The 22,285-nt window shown below is 41.9% G+C and overlaps 1 protein-coding gene across 3 annotated transcripts; it reads left to right on the top strand.

Annotated features, from left to right (window-relative positions):
* Positions 1-282: 282 nt before the first annotated feature.
* On the top strand, positions 283-21,865 carry LOC137789266 (liprin-alpha-3-like). Of its 3 annotated transcripts, none has more exons than XM_068582662.1 (32): positions 283-547; positions 4,490-5,270; positions 7,345-7,446; positions 7,887-8,051; positions 9,857-9,931; positions 10,037-10,096; positions 10,284-10,412; positions 11,505-11,597; positions 11,930-11,982; positions 12,673-12,766; positions 12,956-13,090; positions 13,320-13,403; positions 13,514-13,645; positions 13,740-13,802; positions 14,009-14,085; positions 14,517-14,697; positions 14,791-14,981; positions 15,106-15,346; positions 15,447-15,583; positions 15,699-15,847; positions 15,992-16,088; positions 16,364-16,445; positions 16,644-16,844; positions 16,962-17,024; positions 17,613-17,639; positions 17,865-18,040; positions 18,162-18,259; positions 18,540-18,715; positions 18,884-18,952; positions 19,334-19,496; positions 20,180-20,239; positions 20,366-21,865. In XM_068582662.1, exons 2-31 carry the CDS (start codon positions 4,935-4,937, stop codon positions 20,221-20,223), a joined length of 3,693 nt encoding a protein of 1,230 aa, XP_068438763.1. In that variant the 5' UTR covers positions 283-547; positions 4,490-4,934; the 3' UTR covers positions 20,224-20,239; positions 20,366-21,865. The 3 variants fall into 3 exon arrangements, with proteins under 3 accessions (XP_068438763.1, XP_068438762.1, XP_068438764.1); XM_068582661.1 differs by having other exon boundaries at positions 20,177-20,239; positions 20,366-21,864; XM_068582663.1 differs by lacking the exon at positions 10,037-10,096 and having other exon boundaries at positions 20,177-20,239; positions 20,366-21,864.
* The last annotated feature ends 420 nt before the right edge of the window (positions 21,866-22,285 follow it).

The following is a 22,285-nucleotide window of genomic DNA, read 5'->3' as shown; positions in this document are numbered from 1 at the left end:
ATAGCTTTAAATTGCAGGAACGCATAGCAGATATAGCACTGCTTTATGATGTGCTACATGATTTGAATGCATTTGTTTATCATATACTGTATTTATTAAATGAGTGATTTGAGGCTCGAGGTGCAAATAAAAAATGGTAATATTTGTACATTTACAATATCTGTCAGTGAGTTGGTCTCTGATACACACACACACGCTGTATAATTAATCAGGTGTTTGATTGGCCTGCGAGTGCGCGCGAGCGCGTGGCGCGCGCGTAAATCACAGAGATGCGGAGAATGCTGAGAGAATGTTTCTTTAAGACCCATTACCTTCCAATCCGACAGAGGGGGAGTCTGTGGTAAGGTGGCGTATCGTCTCTCTCCGCGTCCCCCCTCCTCGCCGTTTACATGTGGAAAAAAAAAGAGAGACAGGAAAGAAAAAAAATAACACATATTTTCTCCGGTTTCGGATGAGGGCCACGGAGACCATCACGATGCGGTGGGGATGGACCTAAGGAATATTTAACATCAAACATGGACACTACAGGCTCCCCGCGATGACTGTGGTAAGGATGCAACTTCACACCCAGATTCCATTGAGAGGGAAATCATAGCCATCGGAGGACGCGGAAGAGAAAAATATTAATTTGATCATGAATAAATGTGTGTGCGTGCACGAGTGTGATAACGAGAACCTAACATTTGTGTTGTGAAGGATTGAGGGTGGTGGTGGTTTATGTGATTGTGTGTGTGCGCGTATTTGTCTGTGTGTGTGTGCGTGCGCGTGCATGTGTGTGTGTGTGAGGAGAGCGAAAGGGGTACACTTTTGAATTGAGGCAAATAAGCTTATATTAGAAAGACGCTCGGTGTCTGTGTCAGTGTCAGGCATTGACAGTGTCGGCTGTCCACAGCACGATTTATTTAGGGCGCGCTTGCTCGCTCCCGTTTCCATACAGTTTTGGCGAGGTGATAGCTGTCGAGGGGAGGGAGAGACAGATGATAAGATGCTTCTGTGTATTGGCCTTCTATGTGTTGCTTGTAATTAATCATGGCTGTAACTAGCCCGTATCCGGTAGGAGCTTTGTAGTCAAACCTCCCAGCTCGGCAATACATGTGACTGGGCCAATGGAGTTACTCACAATTCAATAATGCCTTGAGAAGGCAGGCCCAGTATTGAAAATGTACGCTGTGCATTTTGGGCCATCTTCCTGACGTGATGCTTTCCACAGTCACAGTCGATCTCTGAAGAAGAGATTCATCTTCCTGCTGCTTCAATGCATTTTAACGACGGAGAGCCGATTCAGAAATCCCTCCCAATACACAACCACAGAGCTTTTCTCTCTTTTGTTTTACTACAATGATGTATATCTGTTCGTGGAGGCTCTTGCGCGCCTCTCATCGAATGGGCTTTCCACCATACATCCAGAAATGGAGGTAGCCACAGAGCTGTCATCTGGAGAGGCTCATTTCCCCCATTAGCCCAGGACGCCGTGTGGATGCCAGCGCAAATAAAAGCGCGTTAGTCCAGATCCCGGTGCTTCCATTCCCTCTACCCAGCTGCCGACAATCACTTATCGATTCCAATGATGCGTTTCTTGGCCAGGGGGTACTGTTTCATATGGCATTAGGGGAGAGAGAGAGAGAGAGAGAGAGAGAGAGAGAGAGAGAGAGAGAGAGAGAGAGAGAGAGAGAGAGAGACAGAGAGAGAGAGAGAGAGAGAGAGAGAGATGAGGGTGTGGGGGGCGTTAATGATTAGACGCTATATGCTCTGCTGCTGTTAATATGCAAAGTGTGTTATGTATCCGGTTTGCGTGCATTATTTCGCTGTAAACGGTGCTCGACCATGTCGTCAAACCGGATGCAAAACCCGATCGCACAAACCCTTTTTCTTTAGTTATTTTTGTCGGCGCCTGCAAACCCCTCTCTCTCCCCGCCCCAGTGTCTGTGGAAGAAAGCGGTGTTACTGCTCTCTACCTCTGTTTCTCACTAAACACACACAATTGACCCTTTTTCTCACTGTTTTTTCGGAGGCACGGGATTTTTAGTGACATGATACACACATCCTAATTGGTGCCTTGTGCTAATCCGTCATGTGGAAACCAGCTACTGTAAAGCCAGTCTGTCCACGAGTTAGGTGGCGACATGCAGGATTCAGTGTGGCTGTGTCTGATGATGATGATGATGATGATGACGATGATGATGATGGTGGTGGTGAGGATGATGATCATAATATGAAACACACACAGGCACTAACAAACACACACACACTCAATCGATTTCAGTGTGTTGACACTGTGACATGAGCTCACCCATTACACCAATGAATCTAATGCAGCTGCTTGATAATGCAGCTGCACTGTAGCTCTACAGTGTAGAAGCATGTTATCACTGGCTCATTGCTTCTCTGCGTGTACCCATGCTCACTCACTCCATTGATTTCTATGGTAGCAAGAAGGGCAGCCATTCAAAGCAAAGGTCTCAAAAATGCTCATGAAGCTGTAATGTTATGGCATAACAAGTCTTCAATGTCATTGTGATGCACCAGACATGTTGTGCACTCTCTTGTTTTAGTTGCCTCTCTCTCCCTTCCACACACACTCAGAAATACACAGGTCTGGCAGCCCAGTGACCCCTCAGCTGACGCTTCAGTCAAAACTGCAGGCTGCACAGTTATGTTTACTGAATCAGGACTCCAGCAATGAATGCTCTTGTTTTTCCAGCACAGACTCATCATGTGACAAATAGGAACACAGTGAACTATTACTGTACAGTAGGCTGCAGTAATTGTGTTGTGTTGCTCCTGCTGAGCTAATAAATGACAAGTATCCCAAGATGAGTGGTTGAAAATATATTTCAGGTCTCTCAAGGTCCTGATATTTGGGGTATTTTGGATCACAATGTATCAGAAGATGTCCTCTTCTTTGCTTGAAAGATTTATTTAATCTGATATGTTTTTGAGCTACTGCATCAGTTATTATCCATCAGTGGAGGTAAAAAAGGATGGAAGTGTTTTTTTTTAGAGGGGCATACAGGGAGGTTGCCATATGCCAGCTAGCTCACCAGCATTAGGGAGCTAATTGAGAGCTGTATCAGGTCTCCAATTACCAGAAAGCAGTACGTCCCCATCTTTAGTTCTGGATGTCCATATAATAATAAAAAGACCACTGGCACTACCTGTTTCCACTGTTGCAGAATCCTGTTTGCTAAATATGTTTGATTCACAAAATGGATGATTTTTGATGGACAAAGAAATTCTTTATAGCTCTGCCCAGTTTCACTGACGTACAGAAGCCTGCATGGGGCACTAAATCAGTCCAAACCACTTAAAAGTATAAAGGCCAGTGCAAACCCCTGAGTATTGTAGACTAGACAGTGAAGAATATGGTAGGAAAGAAGAGAGGGACATGAGGCGCTATAATAATGCTAATTGCCTGAATCCATACCATTTTGGCAAGAGTTTGCAGTCTGAGACAGAGACCTTATCCAGTTAAAAAGGCAATTTAAAAAAAGCAGACAAATTATAACAAAACTGATTAAAGGAGGCCTGATGTAGTGAAACCAACAAAGTTGAATCACACTGAGTTAGTTTGTAAGAAAAACTAAGAACGAAAAGAAATGTAACATGTTATCGTGTTACTATGTGTTGCTTAAATCATTAAGATGGTCTTTTTAGCACTTTCAGCAGTGTGGAAGTCACACTCATCTACCATCTACTGACATTTTGGGAAATACACATTTTCTACTTTCTTGCCATGAGTTAGAAAGGAAGGGTTTCCCACTCTCGTATTCGTCTCTTGAATATACTGGAAGGCTAAAGCCAGTAGTTGATTAGCTTAGCTTAGCTTAGCTTGAATCTGGAAAGAGGTGTAAACAACAACCCTGGTTTTGTCCAACGGTAACATAACTTCATATGTAATTTGTTGAAAGAAAACAACAACAGAGTAAATAAAAGCGACAATATTTAGTTTTCCGGGGGTAATGTGCTGACGTCTTATTGTTGCTTTAATGTAATCATAAAGGCACTGCTCCTAGCTAAGAAATAGTCCGGCACACAGCCACCTGTTAAACTACAACTCGGAGTTATACACATCCCATTTACAGATGTATGGGGTTAAACACACAATATATATAATGGTAAATATCAATCTTCAGAGGTGATGGTAGGCACATTGTAGTATCTATTGACAGAACAAGGCCGGCTGTTTCTGCTGCCTGTTTCTAGTATTTGTGCTAAGCTAACCGGTCGCTGGCTGTAGCTTATGTTTAACTGACAGGCATGAGAGTGGTTTCAACCTTCCTCTGTCAACAATCATTTCTAATTCATTGGAATTGTGATCACATTATTATGTTTAAAGTTAAAAACAATAATTTAAAAAAATACTATTTGCAAACTTTCGATTGGAATTACAATCACATATCACAAACTAGCAGTACTGTCCTTTCTCATTTCCTACATGCACACTGTTTATTGAGGGAGATCTAATGCAATGCTCTGCTCTCTTTTTCAGCTCTCACCCCCGATGCTGTGAGGAGCTCTGCCTCGTGGAAACAATTTAGGAGCTTCGGCCCTCTTTTATCCCTTCTTCTCCCATAACCCCATTCCTTCCCTCACCCTCTGCCAACCCCAGCGACCCACAGCATGGCTTCCATGAAGAGCATCCTTCCTCTTGCATAACACAGGAACACATAAGCATTGTGATCATATACAGTACAGGTTGGGACGTAAAAAAAAGGAAGACAAGTGAGCAAAGACTTACAGAGTGCTGGAAAAAACACACAAAGGCAATAAACAGAGGATGATATGCAAACCAAAGGAATGATATTTTTAGAAAACTGAAAATGATGTGAAGATTTATATTTTGTATAAAAACCCAAGGCTCGAGGACAGACCTTTTGCACGCACAATCCAGTTTAGTTTTCTTTATTAACTAGACAAACACACGTCACGGTCTCATGATGATGTGTGAGGTGATGCCCACCATTTCTGAGGATGGGCGAAGTGGGACTGGAGGGGGCCCTTCCTCACCCGCCGGGACAGGAGTCGGAGGCTCCGGAGGTGCAATGGGAGCCGGAGGGTTCAGTGGGAGGGAGGCGAGAAGCGGGGGAGACGAAGGAGGCAGCTCGGGGAACCTGGAGTCGTTAATGGTCAACATGCTGACCGAGAGGGAGAGGCTCCTGGAGAACCTGAGGGACACACAGGACTGCCTGGGCACGGCTCAGCTCCGCCTCCGCGACCTCGGCCACGAAAAGGAGTCCCTCCAGAGGCAGCTGTCTATTGCTCTGCCGCAGGTACAACCGGCTGTCTGTGTGTATTTACAATCTGTGCATATGTGTACAGAGGAATCTGTCTTGTTTGGAAGTCAAAGTATGTTTTGGCTGATAGAAGTGTGTTAGGTTGAACACTCTTTCTTTTGAGATTACATTGTTTATCCTCTATGCTCTTGGTGTTATGTGCGAGTGCTTTACTCTGAGTGTGTGTCATCGTGAAGCGAGCCCGTGAGACAGCAAGCCTTTGCCGTGATGGTTCAGGCAGAGAGATGCTAGAACGTGAATGTTAAATACATCTCCCTCTTTATCTTCAGAGGTCTCCTTACTAATGCAGAAGGTTTATGTTCCTATCATCTTTTAGTCTAAGTTGCATCCGCAGTTTATTCTTATTGTGTGGTCAGGTTTTATTAAGTTAGTTGACCTTGTTGTTGGTGCTCATATGGATTCAGCTTAATTTAAAAAGAATACTTGAGTTTCGATGAATTCTCTTTAGTTTTATGTATTAAAATTGCTTATGAATAATAATTGGAATTTAAAGATTAAACAGCTCTCAAATTTTTTGCTGCGACAAACCCAAGCTCTGAATGTGTGTATTGTGTTTACAGTATGTGTTGTTTGTCACTTCCTTGTTTAGCACTATATGTCATATGTCATATATATATATATATATATATATATATATATATATATATATATATATATATATATATATATATATATATATATATTGATGTCACAATAAAACAGGTCATTTGAAGCTGCCAACTTAGCTATCTTTAAATATTTATTTCATATTTGATAGAGAAACTGTTCATTTACTCAATCAATAATGAAAATAATCTTTATTTGCTGCCCTTTATACCTCTGCGATGCTATTTCAACAAAGAGTTACACGTACATGACTGAATTGCATTTGTGTTTCTGATGATTGTGTATAAAACCTAAAAATCATTTTGCTGCTAACAACGGTCAAAGTCATTTCAGAATTGTATTTCCTCATCTAACTCAAGTTTACTTTTACATCACAGTGGGGCTGCAAATGAATTTAAACGAATGGAAGCCAATACAGAAAGAGTGAGATGAAATAAGAAAAGAAACAATAATGGGGACAAGAGAAGCCTACTGAGAAGCTGACCCCTATCCAAACAAGACACAATCCCATACGGCTGAGCGCCAATGGACCCACTGTGTAACCATCTGTATAGATCTCTTTCTGGCTCTCTCTCTCTTCTCCATTCTCCATGCAAACACATATCAATTTCATATGTCTACTTTCAGCTGATTACGAATCAAAAGGCAGGTAATCCTGACTGTAAACGTCTGCACGTCACTGTCATTTTCATAAACAGCAATTGTCTCACGCTTGAAGGCTTCAAAGGCGTTTTATGGAGACATAAAGAAATCACTGACCATGGCTCAGTGTTTCATCAGTCAGTGTCCCATCAGTGTTGTTTAAGAAAATCTTGTAAAACACTCCATCCTGTTTGCATTTCTTTCAAAGCGCGATGCAGAAGTTGCAAATATATTCCCAGCGGTGTTGTAAATGATTTACCGATTAAATGTTTTGGGGGGGCTCTATTGTGCACCAGTGCAGAGCCATTGTGTAACGGCGTGATGTAATCCAGCCACAAATGCAAGTTCACAGAGAAATATGAGAGAGAGAGAGAGAGAGAGAGAGAGAGAGAGAGAGAGAGAGAGAGAGAGAGAGAGAGAGAGAGAGAGAGAGAGAGAGAGAGAGAGAGAGAGAGAGAGAGAGAGAGAGAGAGAGAGAGAGAGAGAGAGAAGAGGGGGGGAGAGAGTGGTGGTGGAAACTGTGTCAGTGATTTACATGATTGTTATGTAGGTTTACATCATCTGTGTTTCCCTACATCCTGGTCTCAGGTGTTCAACCCAGTGTGTTTCTGGGAGGCGCTGGTTGTGCAGCCAACTCCATTTCATTTTCACAGTTACTAGATTTGTATGGCCTGGATTAGCATTTTAAACTCTCAGGGCTGCTCAAGCGACTGCGCAGAGACCACTTACATTTAACTATTAAAACCATACATTTAAACAGTTTGTTTTCTTTGCCCCTGAACGCAGCTTGTGTGTTCCACAGGAGTTTGCTGTGTTGACTAAAGAGCTGAACGTTTGCCGGGAGCACCTTCTGGAGAGGGAGGAGGAGATTGCTGAGCTCAAGGCGGAGAGAAACAACACACGTGTAAGATGTTTAGCGGCCATTTTGCTTATTAGCACTGTAACAGCCTCTGTGTTATCTTCCTCACCCATTGTGGTTGTGTGGGTGTGACACTTTCCTTCGCTTCTGGTCTTTTTTTCCCTTTTTCTCCTACTCTTTCCACTCCACATTTTCTCTTTGTGACTTCTTTTTATGTCCGTATCTGCTTTTCTTATCTCTTCCACTGACTTCTTGTCCCTTTTTGCAACCAGATGCTCCCCTCACAATTTTATCTCATTGTCACTCTTCAAACCCTTTACTCCTCTGTATCTTCTTTGAACCTCCCTTGTCCTTCCCACTTACCTTGTTGTCTCTGTTTCTGTCTCTTACTCTCTTTCTCTCCTCATCTGATGTGTCTCCATCCTTTAAAATCCCTTTCTCTCTTTCTGTTCACCTCTTCCCCTTCGACCCACTCGCTCCTGTAGTTGTTGCTGGAACACCTGGAGTGTCTGGTCTCTCGCCATGAGCGCAGTCTGAGGATGACAGTGGTGAAAAGACAAGCCCAGTCCCCGGCAGGGGTCTCCAGTGAGGTGGAAGTCCTCAAGGCCCTCAAGTCTCTGTTTGAGCACCACAAGGCTCTGGATGAGAAGGTGAGTCCTCTGCATTGTCCTCAGGACATTATCAAACTGCTAAATGTAGCTGGAAAAAAACAAGATGGTGGACCAACACAGAACGGCAACCAAGTTAGCAGCCAGCTGGTGAAAAAGTAATTATTTATGGATTAATACTGGTCCTTGAAACCCAATGACTTCACCTTGTAACTAATTTAACTGCACGCCGCTCACATACAAGGACATTTCCAACTTTACACTTTACACTAAATTTTCTCCATTTGTCCAATCTTCATAATTCAAATCTCTTGTGTTCACATGGAACACCCCGCCATTCAAAATGGAAAACTTAAATGCCCCACATTAGCAAACATATGTTGCACAATTGTTCAATTAGCAATAAACGAGCCACAGTTGAGCTGTTCTGTTTTGCAGCACGTTTAAATGCAGAGTTTCAGTCTCTGTGGGTTTTTGTATTTGTGTGTAGAGTGCTGACAGCAGGAGGGATGCTTTCAAAAAATATGTGTAAAACAATTGAGAAAAACTGTAACAGTTGAAGAGACACATATTGCCTTCAGGGCTCAGGAGAGACAGAGCCAAAAGGAGAGTGACTGGACCAAGTAAAATTCATGCTAATGTTGCTCTGTATCTGCTGGATGTATACATATTATGGATGAATAAAGAGATCATGGATCATACATGAATGGCAAATAGGGTTGTTAAAGCCATATTGGTTTAAAAGTTGGGACAGCCTGTCAGTATTGTGCTGTTTCTTGTTTCTGCAAATCTCAAATAGATACATAATTTGTTATTGCAGATTTAAGAATAAAAGCTATTGATACAATTTCCAAATCAACCAAATATATAACCAAAGATTAAAAAATCTTAAAATTGGAAATCCAAATGTGTCTTAAGTTTAAAGCCTACTGGCAGAGCCCGAGGACTGTACTTAAGCTTCCTGAAAGGAACTTTTGACTTTTGACTGAAACGATCTTGATTAAATACTGATGCCTCAAAATGACCTACTTAAGAAAATGAGACGAGCGAGACACCCTATTCCTAATAGTTGTTCTTAATGCTTGTCATCGGTGCCAGATTCTGCATAAAAATCATACAAAAATAATGCAGCTACAGCAGCAAGCTCAGACTCCAGCTGGGACTCGGGCAGCAACCTCTGGGAGGGCTCCGCCCGGCAACGGGGGCTCCTCCCCAGGCCGGGAGCAGAGCTTTGCCTCACAGGTCCGCTGGGAGCCAGCACCTACACCACGCTGCTAGAGACCCAACACGTATCACTGAGCCTGCTGGAGGGAAGGAAGTCACGGGGGAACCAGAGCCAGGACTGTACAGGGTAGACTGTCAGACCCTGTTGCAATACAATGAGTACGACTCTGATACTCAAAATCAAAACACTTCCACTTGTGACCACAGTGACCACCAATATCAACACATTTTATTATATATTATAAGTCCAGTACAAAGTCATTAAACTCCACATAGCAAACTGCGATATTAAAATGCTCTTAAACACAGGTGGATCTATTCTATCAGCCTCAATGATTGTCTAATCAGGATGATCACAACGAAAATACTGCAGGTGGATCACCTAAATGCACATAAATACCTTTTGTCAAGCACTCCTGTCCTGATGTGAGTGTTCTGGCCTCTTATGAACTGTTTGATGACTCCATTGCCGTGTAATGTGTTCTTGTCCTTTCCATCACGCTTATCAGGAAGGTCAAGCAAATATTGTTTAGGGAGTCTGAGCAGATCTGTTTCATCAACACATGCAGCTTGAATCGTAATGTATAAACAACATGATGGGCAGTCATTGCTCTGTCCTGTAGGTCCGTGAGAGGCTCCGTGTGGCCCTCGAGAGGGTGTCCACGTTAGAGGACCAACTTGCAGCATCATCTCAAGAGGTAAAGTTCAATGAAAATGAATTTCTGGGTCTTGCGGATGCGTTGTGTGACGCAACAACATTCATTTGTATTACCTGTTTGTCCATTTTGTCTCCCCTTTTTCAGGTAATCTCTTTAAGAGACCAAATTAAAAGACGTCAACAAGGGGTGGACGGCGGGAAAGATGTAAGGGAGGGTTTCATGCATGTTGGTTCCAGTTGTTTTGGTGTATGTGTTAGCGTCCAGGAAGTCAGTAGAAAAGTAGTTGTAATGGTAATGTGTCAGTGTGATGATCTCTTCTACATGTATTTTGTTTACACTAACATCAACTGTTTCTCTCATTATTATTTTTTTTATATTTTCATCATTCCAGCGACTACCCAATGGTCCATCCACTGGCCTGGAGGACAGTGAGTTGGAGAGACAGCGAGAAGGAGAAATAGAGAGGCAGAGAGCTGAACTCTCCCAGCTGAAGGAGAGGTTGGCCCTCATGTGCCGGCAGGTGAGTGCATCTTTCAGTCTACCTGTCTGGTGTTGACCAGTAGGACATCTGAGCCATCTTCATAATACGTTGAAAGATGAGATTAGCAGTGGTGAGACTTGAAGTGCTGATTGTTACAAGAACACGTATTGATTTGGGAACCACAACCTATATTGCACTTTGGCGTTTGTGCAGAACCAGCCTCGCTATTTCCCTAAGCTAAGCTAATTGGCTGCTGGCTGTAGCTTCATATTTACTACCTTCCAGCAGCCATTTTGCTTAGCTTAGCATTGAGACTGGGAACAAAGGAAAATAGCTAGCTAACGATAACTATTTATGTGACAATCAGCATACTTACACAAAGTGTTCTTGATTTTCTCATATGATGAAAAAAAATAAGGGCAATTACCAAAATCTCCAACTATGTCTAAGATTATGATTTTGTTCGCACTGAGGACTAGATGTAGCCAGTAAGGGTCTTCTTAAGTACATACAATTACTTAGTTGTATAGTAACAACAAGTTTATACAATGAACGCTTGCTAAGAATTCATTATTAAAAATATTCTTGTGCGTGCTGCATTCAGTAAAGTTAATCTATTACATAAGTATTTCCAACAGTATATCCCAAGAAGGAGGGGATCTATGTACAGTACTATACTAGTCTAGCTCTTCCCTCTTGTGGTCAGTTTAACTATTGCATCTGCTTCAAATAGCCATCATTTTACTGAATCGTGCACAATAAGAAGCCATTTGAATGTAATCATAGACTGTATGTACCACTATTATACATGTACAATGGGTCAAAAATATTTAGGTCAAAATAATATTCATTTTTACTTTTTGGTCAAATGATGAAAGGATTTAATATTTTAATTGTTTTAAATCTGAAAAGAAGCACATTCTGTCTCGAGTTTACTGAGTGCTAGACACATCAGACTTTCATCATATCACCCGTGTGTCAGTGATGCTTTTAAGAGTCTTACATTAACCAGACAGACATTTGCAATGCATCACTTGTCGTGTCTATTTAAACTTGGTGCTGTGGCAGTTAACACTGACTCACGTAGGTTCAATCTGTGTCATCTTGTGTCCCTTTGTGGTGTCATGTCAGGTTGGGGAAATAGAGGAACAGCTTGCGACCGCCAGGAGGGAGGTGACAAAGTCAGAGGAGGCCAATCAGAAGCTCCAAAGGGAAGTGAAAGAGGTCTGTAGGGCCGGTTTGTCTCTTCTACTCCCTCAATTCCCTGCTCTAAGTGTATATTTGCACACAATGGTCCTATGTTAGGAGGTTCTTTTATTTTGATATTGGCGTAAATGCAGATATAGAAGTCTAAAATAAATGCAGACCACAAGTCTAGTAGACTCCTGCAGTAATTAAATACTACCTATGCACGCCATCCACACATCAAATGTGCTCTCCATTCTCTAGCCATTAGTTATCACATGCATGTGTAATAAGAACTGTTATCTCATCTATATAATGAATGCCTGAATTGCACATCATCTTGTTTAATGATGCCTTTTTGCTTCATCCAGGCCCTTTGCCAAAGGGAGGACATGGAGGAAAGGATTACAACACTAGAACGCAGGTAACCTTTACTGAGTTTAAGGAATCTATTCTTAGTTTTAGAGAGGACTCGCACCTTTTATTCATTTGGAAGCAGAATTTCATACATCAGCTGTATTGAACAGAGCAGAAGGACCATGTGTTTCACCTGTTGCCTGGACATGTGTTGCAAAGATGTCCTGACACCTACTTATACAGACAGGTTGATTTACATAATAACATTTGCAATACATTCTTATAGTGAATGTAGCTGTGTGCGAAGAGCAAAAAACGGACTTTGTGGCACAGTTTGTTGCAAAGCAAGAATTCGAGATGAGAAATTAGTATGAATCACTTATTTTTACTTATTAAGTTATGTAATATAACAATAATAAAAAGAGCGAGCCTTACTAATGTGTGCAGGCGGCAGAGCTGGTTCTATGTTGCCTCAAGGGGGAAAAAAGTCTACAATTCACTTGCTGCTGTTTTTAAAACTTAGTTGCTGTTAGCGCAAGCATAACTGAAGCAAACCCAGATGAGCAATTTAACATTTTGATTCACCCGGAGCTTTTCCCATCTGGATTTTGGATATTTGACAGTGAGAGAACAACGCTTTGCTGGTATTATAGTGAAATAATCAATTCCCACCATTGTATATAGTCACATATATATTTTTGTATTGGACAAAAACTGCAGCCTTAATAATGAAATGGGGTCTTGGTGTTGAATGCAGGTACCTCAGCGCCCAGAGGGAGGCGACTTCTCTTCATGATATCAAAGACAAGCTGGAAAATGAGCTGGCAAGCAAGGAATCACTGCACAGACAGGTAAGGGTCGCTTCAAATAATACACACAAAACAATTCAGCTCTTCCTGATGAAGTTGTCTTGTAATATTTAAAAATCCCCAAATGCATCTGGTATGCGAGTTCCATCATAACAGTTATAATAGGTGTAGCACACATTTTCTTTCAGACCTCTACTCACATACTGTACATTTGTGTGTTTGTGACTCCAGAGTGAAGAGAAGAACAGACAGCTACAGGAGCGCCTGGATGAAGCCAAGCAGAAGCTCCAGCAGACCCTACAGAGGGCAGAGACGCTGCCTGAGATCGAGGCCCAGCTCGCCCAAAGGGTTGCTGCTCTCAACAAGGTACTTTGAGTCTAGTATTCAGACTGAAACATGACAAGATTGAGCTCATTGAACAGTTGCCTTAACACTGTATATATGTGGTCATGGCCTCGATTGATAAAATAATGAGATCGCCATGCCTTGTTTGAACAAATATCCTAAATATTGTATTTAAATCTATTCTCAATCCATTCATGCATCAGAAAAAGACTTGTAGGATCATCTAGAAATGCTGCTTCTTTTAATTTAGGCAGAGGAGCGCCATGGAAACTTTGAGGAGCGACTACGGCAAATGGAAGCTCAACTCGAAGAGAAGAACCAAGAGCTGCAGAGGGTAACATGATTTGTTTTTCTCTATTTGGCTACATTTCCCATTTGAAGCAACGTGAGAGTGTGTTTTTCTTTCCTATCTGGAGCTCCTCTCTTCTGACTGTTTCATTTCAGGCGAGGCAGAGGGAAAAGATGAATGACGAACACAACAAACGCCTCTCGGATACAGTGGACAAGCTTCTGTCAGAGTCCAATGAGAGACTGCAGCTCCACCTCAAAGAGAGGATGGCAGCTCTAGAGGAGAAGGTAACGAGGAGACAAATCATTGGTGCCCAATATTTTGTGAAAAGTAAGAAAAAGTGGCTAAAAAATGGTGTATTAATTCTTTTTGCTCTGTTAGAATGCCCTTTCAGAGGAACTGTCCAATATGAAGAAGATCCAAGATGATCTTATAGCTAATAAGGTACGCACTTTTTCAACTACGTTATCATTTTTATCTCTTGTACTGTTCTCATTCTCATCGTTTTGCTAACGATATTGACTTTTAATTATGTATAGTTCCTAAAAGTTCCACCTATCCCTACAAACAAGAGATGTGATTTTTTTTTTTTACAAATGATGTGTTACTTTGAAAAAAGCAAGTTGTGTCTTTTTTCCTTTGTGCTCTAGGAACAGCTCCTTGCTGAGCTGGAGCGAATCCAACTGGAGCTGGATCAACTGAGAGGCAGGCCTGGCTCTTACTCCAGGTTAGACACACTGAACATTTAAGGGAATTTATTTAAACAATATGTTCTACATTTTGTAAATGCCCAAACGAAAACAAAGTCTCCCAAGGGATACTTGATGTACGCAGCCATTTCTGAGCACAAATATGTGTTTACCCCCTATTATTTTGTCATGTGCTATCACTAAAATCTATTTTAAAAAGTAATTATTTATACAACACATAGAGGGTGTTTTTGTTTTTGGCTATCAAGAATGCAAATAACGCTTTATTTATATTATATATTTATATATTTAATGCTTTATTTATATTGACACAATGTCTTAATGCATTTTCTTTTTTTTTGAGAAAAACCTATCTGTGTGATAATGTCATAATTGTTCACCCAGGAAAATGGGGACATTGTCATCTTTAAGTACTAACTTAACACATTATTGTTTGGTCTCTCCACAGGGCAGGCAGCGTGAGCTCACTTCCCTCCACCCTTTTTCGAAGATCCCTTCCAGGGAGCGCCTCGGAGCTGCGGTACCCGCAGGGTGGAGGCTCGCTCCCGTCCGGCTACAGCAACTCCTCTGGGGTGGTGGTCAGGCGGACACACCGAGGCCGGTGGGGCGCTCGAGACGATAGTAACAAGGTGTTGATTGAACACTGCGACAATGATGACGACAATGTCAATATGCTTTCGTCATTAAGGATGATGATTTACTAAATGATCCTCTATTTCCAGTATGGAGAATGGGACAGCGCCAGTATGCTGGGTCCCGGGTTTGATGGTGTGGACGGAGGCTGCTCTGACGATGAGGACGACAGAGAGACCATGTTTGGATCGGAGCTGCTCTCTCCCAGTGGACAGACAGATGTACAGACGTTGGCCATCATGCTACAGGAGCAACTGGAAGCCATCAACAAGGAGATTAAGTGAGTTTTATGTCTATTACAGTTTTGAGCCTGAAGCCATTTGAACAACCAATATTTTTACCTGCACATGATGTGGAGTGAAATCAGCCTGATATTTAAAAAATATGTTTCCCTTTCCTCTCAGGCTGATCCAAGAGGAAAAGGAAAGCACCGAATTGAGAGCAGAAGAAATTGAGCACCGGGTCAGCAGCGTGGCCCTCGATGCCTCCCCTCTTCCTCCCTCCTCTCTGGGACGTGACAGTGTTGGCAGAGGATATATGACTCCCTCTATCACCTCCTCTACGTTGGCGTCTCCCTCGCCGCCCAGCTCTGGACATTCCACCCCTCGCCTGCCGCATTCCCCCGCCAGGGAGACTGACAGACAGGTACAGTGTTGAGGTCGTGATGTAAGCCTCGTATGTGCTTCAACTGAGGATGATTTCAACAGACCCTGTGTAAATTCACACAAATCTTTTCCCCCTGCAGAATAGCAAAGATGGTGAAGAATGCAGAGCACTTGCCCTGATTGACTCCAACCCTTCTGTCCCTCGAGCCCTGCGATTGGACCGTATGACACACACTCATCCAGGGGCGGGCCTCGACGACCTCCGCGAATTTCGCAGGTACTTAAAGAAGGTTTCCTCAAAAATAGTGCATTTGGCTAACAAACTAGCCCTCAGATACACTCAGTGTCTGTGTTGATTTCACTTTCCGTTTCTCCTTTATCTGTTTGTTTAGTCTCTCCGCGGACGGTTCTACCACTGCTAGCCAGGATTCCCTCCATAAAGCCAGCAAAAAGAAAAGCATTAAGTCGTCTATTGGCCGTCTTTTCGGCAAAAAGGAAAAGGGGAGGATCGGAGCTCATGGGCGTGAATCTTCCTCACTGGGTTTGTGAACAAATTGAAAACTATTCATTCACATGGTTATTTATTTTGTCTCCAACTGAAGAAATCTATCTGTTTATAGCAAAAGAATCAACAATGAGGTGAATTCATGAAATCAGTATTATTTTTAACCTTTGACCCGTCCAGCCTCCACACCCTCTGACGACCTGGGTTCAGCAGACCCATTAGGCCTGGCTAAACTCGGGACTGGAACAGTGGAGAAAGACCGCCGGAGCAAAAAGAAGTGAGAACATTCATTTTTTTCTCACCTTTCTTATCATATCCGCAGATCCTTGAACCCTCTTGTAGTCAGGTGACCCGTGTAGAGCATGGCACCAACCACACCTGGTCTGGGGCTCTGTGCCAATCAGAAAAGATATGCCCTTTTGGTGCTGCAAGGCACAACGAGTATGGTATTCAACATCTCAAGTACAATGTGATGTTCTATTTACAAAAAGAGACAATGTTAAAGTGAGATACGAAGACGTGTATCTTTATCTTTTCCATTCTCCTTGCAAGACACGACCTGTTGGAGGAAGCGTGTCGTCAGGGTTTGCCTTTCGCCTCATGGGATGGCCCGACGGTCGTCACATGGCTTGAGGTACGTCACGGCATCCTGTCACTGATGAGTTTACATAGATTTATCGTTGGGAAGATGCTGGATGTCTAAGGGGTAGGAGTTCATTTTATTAATGGTGTCAGGTTAGCGTTAAGGCTACAAAACACTCAAAACATTGATTTTGCCTCATACAGATTTATTTTGGGTGTTGCCGTTCACATCTTCTTTCTGTTCTTCCAGCTGTGGGTAGGGATGCCTGCATGGTATGTGGCAGCGTGTCGCGCCAACGTGAAGAGCGGGGCCATTATGGCCAACCTGTCGGACACGGAGATCCAGCGGGAGATCGGCATCAGCAACCCGCTACACCGGCTCAAACTCCGCCTGGCCATCCAGGAAATGGTCTCCCTCACTAGTCCATCTGCACCTGCAAGCACTCGCTCTGTAAGACTCAGTAAAATAAATAGCATGATATGATCCTAAACATTTACCCACACAGGTGAGACATTAGCAAATTCACCCCATGTCAATGAAGAATAATAATATTACATTTGTTTGCAGTCGACCAGTAACATCTGGATGACACACGCTGAGATGGAGTCTCTCGCTGCCGCAACCAAGCCAGTAAGAATATTACTCAAATCTAAAAAAAACAAATTCAATCTTTTTAAGATATTGATTTAATCTTTTGTTTATGGGTGTTGCACTTAATAACTGTTCTGATACAAACACTTTGACATCAACGTTTGTTTTTAGGCATATATTCATTGTTTATGTTTTAACATCATAATTCTGAGCAACTTGACCAAAGGTCTCACATTGATAAGCTTTTTTTTTCTTTTTCTTTGTCTCTGATTAGGCATGTATGACTACATCTTTCCCTTACTATTCCCTCAAAATCTGGTTTGATGTAGTGTTTTTCCAACTAATTCTCACTCACTAACAAAACTTTTCCTCCCTCTGCCTTCCCTCTCTTCTTTTCCATTCTCTCTTGACTCTGATTCACCGTAACACACACACACACACACACACACACACACACACACACACACACACGCACACACACACACACACGCACACACACACACACACACACACACACGCACACACACACACACTCACACACACACACAACCCCCTTGGTAATCTTTCCTCCCCTTTGCAACTCTCTATTCCTTTTCTCTTCCATTTCTTCTTTGCCTGAAACACAAGGAGCAAAAAGAGTTTAGCTGGGACCAGGTGAGCTTTTGTCTTTTTGAGTTTTTCTTATGTTAGAAAGAGAAATCAATCTGTCATAACACATACGTATTGCCAAACTCTAACATACAGTACAACAATTATGAATATCCCTGAAAAGGGACAGCATATATCTTTATATTTGCCCTTTTAGCTTCCAGTTCAATGTTTGCATTATTCACACTATAGTGTATCTAGAATGCACTACTACTACTCCCTATCCTCCAGATCCTGGCCTATGGAGACATGAACCACGAGTGGGTGGGAAACGAATGGCTGCCCAGCCTGGGTCTGCCCCAGTACCGCTCCTACTTCATGGAGTCCCTGGTGGACGCCCGTATGCTGGACCACCTGACCAAGAAAGAACTGAGGGGCCAGCTGAAGATGGTGGACAGTTTCCACAGGTTTGAAAGTGTGACTTTTATACACATTACCCCTCTACTTCTTCTTTGTACCCTTATTTTTTCACGTCTATATCTGCCAGCTTTGATTGAAGTTAGAGCAATGTGTCCATCTGACTGACAGGGTGAGTCTTCACTATGGGATTATGTGCTTGAAGCGCTTGAACTATGACAGAAAGGAGCTGGAGAGGAGGAGGGATGAAAGTCAACACCACAACCAAGGTGAGGCCTCTGTTTTTAATAACCAAATAATGTTCATGACATGATTTCACTTCGACTGGTGCAATATAAATACATTTTTCGATAAAATATTCTGTCTGTATGCGATATTTTTATTGTGGATTATTTTCTGTTTTTGCTAATGGTTTATTGTTTATTTAGATTATTTGTTTCTTGGGGGGGCTGAGTTTGTTACCTGTCTGCTGCTGTAATCCTGCAGTCTCATCGTATCGTTTCCCTCTTTAGTTCCCTGGTGGTAAATGCGTTGTGTCCTTCTCCACAGATGTAGTGGTGTGGTCCAATGAGCGAGTGATGTGTTGGGTGCAGTCCATCGGTCTGAAAGAGTTTGCTGACAACCTTTTAGAGAGCGGGGTGCATGGGGCACTCCTGGCACTAGATGACACCTTTGACTACACTGACTTGGCCCTCCTCCTCCAGATACCCAACCAGAACACACAGGTACACAACGCGCAGCACCATTACTCTCAACTTGTAGACACAAAGCAGCGATCCGACACATTGTCGTTGCTACACCTTCTGTTTGCCTGATGCCAAAATAATCCTAACCTGGAACTCTTAAATGATGTTGATTGTCAACCTAAAACTGAGTTTGCCTCTCCTTTGCAGGCAAGGCAGCTCCTAGAGAAGGAGTACAATGCTCTCATCACCATGGGAACAGAGAGGAGACCAGATGAGGTATGACAAAGCAGACTGTCAGTAGAAAATCCCTCAAGATAATCACTCCTGCCAGGAGGCGGGAATGTGTGATGATTGGAACCACCGTAGCTAAGACTTTTTTTTACTTGACAATAGAGTCTTTGATCCAAACGTTTCTACTTTGTCTCTTTGTTAAATGTGTAATGACAGGATAATTTCCTTTTAATTGTAAAATAACAGACTGTCTTATACATCTGTCTTTCTTATAAAGAGAGCAATGGCATCCCTGCATGCTCCACTGCTGGCAAAGAGTCGGCAAGCCAAAGTGGTTCCACTGTGTTTACTCTACAGCTCCTGAAATAGATTTCTGAGAATGATGTTTGTTTAATCACTGCTGTTTTTTTTTAAAAATTTCTACAGGATGGCACGAAAACCTTTACACGGTCACCGTCATGGAGGAAGATGTTCAGGGAGAAGGACCTCCGCGGCGTGACTTCTGACTCCTCAGAAACATTACCTGCCAACTTCCGTGCCTCCGCCATCTCGACCCCCTCCGTCACTCTGAGAAAAGTTCAGAGTGAAGGTGAGGAGCTGCAGCTCGCCGTGTCTGAATGCACATGACAGAAGCACGGCCGGCGTCAGGCATCACACAGTAGTTTCTTCCTGTTTAAACATTTGTGAGAGATACAAATGCATTGTGAAATGTTAAACTAGTCACATGATACACTGACAAACTAAGTCAAAATATTTAAATTGAAAATGTATGACGCAGAAGATGATACTGCATGCGCGTGTGTGTTACTGTAGCCTGATGTTAGTTGTTTATTCACAGTTCACACGAGAGAAAATACATCTTTTAAGATTGAATTAAAGAGCCAACGCTGAAATTCAGCATGGAGAATAAATACGGCCAAAAATGTCCACAAAGAAACACTAATAACCTTGCAGTGTTTTTTTGTTTTACCACACAGTCAGTCATTTGTGTCCAAATTGGTGAGTCCAAAGAGAGAATAGTGTTTGTGATTGAAAATAATGTCTTCAGCAAGCATACGATGGGCTTTCAGTAGCAAATCTCAACAGTATTCGTCTCAGTCGTTAGAGCTAAAGAAGCCATCTGGATTAATGGCTAAATAAATGCAATCACAACCAGTTTTCCAGTGTTTGTTTTATGTGGTCCAGTTTTAACTACTGACCTGATTTAGGTACGCCTGTCTCATATCCACAGTGAGTTTTATTTTCTAATTACCTTCTTTTCTCTGTCAGTAGGTCCTAGAGGAGAGTCGGGGTCCGTGAGAACATATTCCTGCTAAAAGATAAGCACACCAGGTGAGGAAGAATACCCTGACAGATGATCGTATCTGTAGCTAAATATAGCGTGTGTGAACACCAAATCAAACATCTTATCTCAGCAGGAGCTTTCACGGCTCTTGTGTGTTTTATTCCACTTTGTAGAGCCCCGCCTCTGTCCTCATCCACGGGAAGAAAACACATTTTTGGAGAAAAAACCCGGAGGATCAAAATTAAAAAAAGGATACTAAAAGATGATCAACAACATCTGAGTGAGATTTCTCGAAGAATCAAAGACACTGAGTACATGATTTCTTAAAAAAAAAAATAATAATGAGTGAATGTGTGTTAATCCATCTCTCTCTCGCTCTCTCTCTCTCTCTCTCTCTCTCTCTCTCTCTCTCTCTCTCTCTCTCTCTCTCTCTCTCTCTCTCTCTCTCTCTCTCTTTCTCTCTCTCTCTCTCTGTTTCTCACCCCATCTTGATCCATAGTTGTGGCATGATGCTGTTTGACTCTGTAGAAAGTGGCCTGTAGAAAGTGACCATCACCTATTGTGAATACATCTTCTGTTTTTGAGTGTGAGATGGCAATATTGACACAATGAATTTATAGTTTTTAAAATGTAAAACTGCATTCCTGTTGAGATCGAGAAAAAGAAACCCCCGTCACACATCTTTTCAGGTGACCTTACTATGATTTAGACTGATTATAGAACATACTTTGGATAGTAAAACAATTCATTAGAGTTTGGGAAGAGCGTTGTTCAAAAGGGAGAATATGACTGTACACAGGGGGAAATTAATTGTATGTTCTTAAGCCATAACAGACATGAGATGCACACATGTGAATAGGATGGACAATGAGACAATTAGCAAAGTGCTTTATGACAAAATCCTGTTTAAAGTGGGGAAAAAAGAATTAAGCATTTCTGTTAATATGCATGCCAAAATCAACCATTTTAGAGTGAACATCATGATATCAATCATCAAATGATGTGAAAGCTTGGGTCAGGACTTTGTAAAATGTGTGTATTTTATTTTTATCATTTTCTATGATAACTGCTATTGTATGTATGTATGTACAGTATGTATGTGTGTGTATTAAACTGTATGTTCATTTCATACTTAGTTTTAAGACTGACTGTAATTTAATTTTAGGTTGAAAAAGGAAAATATGTTTTAAATTATGGACATTAAAGATATGCTACTTGTATGTGTACATTTTGGAAAAAAAAGTGTTATGATTTAAATTCCTATTATTGGAGAGTAGTGATGATAATTGAATATAATATGGTAATAATGATCATGATTGTAAAAGATGTAATTAAAAAACATACCTGTAAAATGCTTCTGAAGGACTTATTTGCAGTTTCCTCTCACGATGACGAAGATAAGTGGCTGTAATGGACATGGATGAAGTCATCCCAGATGATCATCAGTTTGAATACGTTAGTGTTTAACTCTGCAGCACGGGAGTAAACAGGAAGTCACACAGGACATGTACCTCACTCCCCAACACACAAACACACAAGACAGGGTTTGTTTTTTTTACAGTGCAAAAAGTAACACAATTAAAAAGAGATGAAAGCTGCAGGCAGCGAGGACTGGCCCCTCGTGTACATCTATCTATGTATTTAGTTTTGTGTTGTATATGTCTGTGTGTATGGGGTAGCACCTAGCATCTATTTATGTGAAATAAACTCATCTATCTGTGAAATAAACTTTAAAAATAAACCTTTCAGTTCAATGTTAGTTGTCACTCTACTTCAGGTAGTTTCACACTGAAGTTGCCCTTCAGTGTAAAACTACATGAGTCCCGCGTGACGCTCAGTAATAATTATATAATGAACGCAATATAAACAAGAAGGAGCATCCGTGTTTATGATTACATTCTGTTTATATTTCAACATCCGGATACATGTATGGGCAAGCTTCATTGTCAAAAACAAATACACACTGTAATGGATATGTACATAATAATGGCTGCACAATACTATCTCTGATGTGAGACGGCTAACAGTTTGGAAGCCCAGTAAAGTCATTTTAAATAAAAGTAGACTTTGGTGGTTTAGTAACATGTCACGCA

The sequence above is a fragment of the Clinocottus analis genome, unplaced genomic scaffold (genome assembly GCF_023055335.1).
Source record: "Clinocottus analis isolate CAN_PGR_092001 unplaced genomic scaffold, fCliAna1.0.p SCAF_19, whole genome shotgun sequence".
Taxonomy (NCBI): domain Eukaryota; kingdom Metazoa; phylum Chordata; class Actinopteri; order Perciformes; family Cottidae; genus Clinocottus; species Clinocottus analis.
Note: the sequence above shows the minus strand (reverse complement) of the source record. Positions and strands in the feature narration are given on the sequence as shown.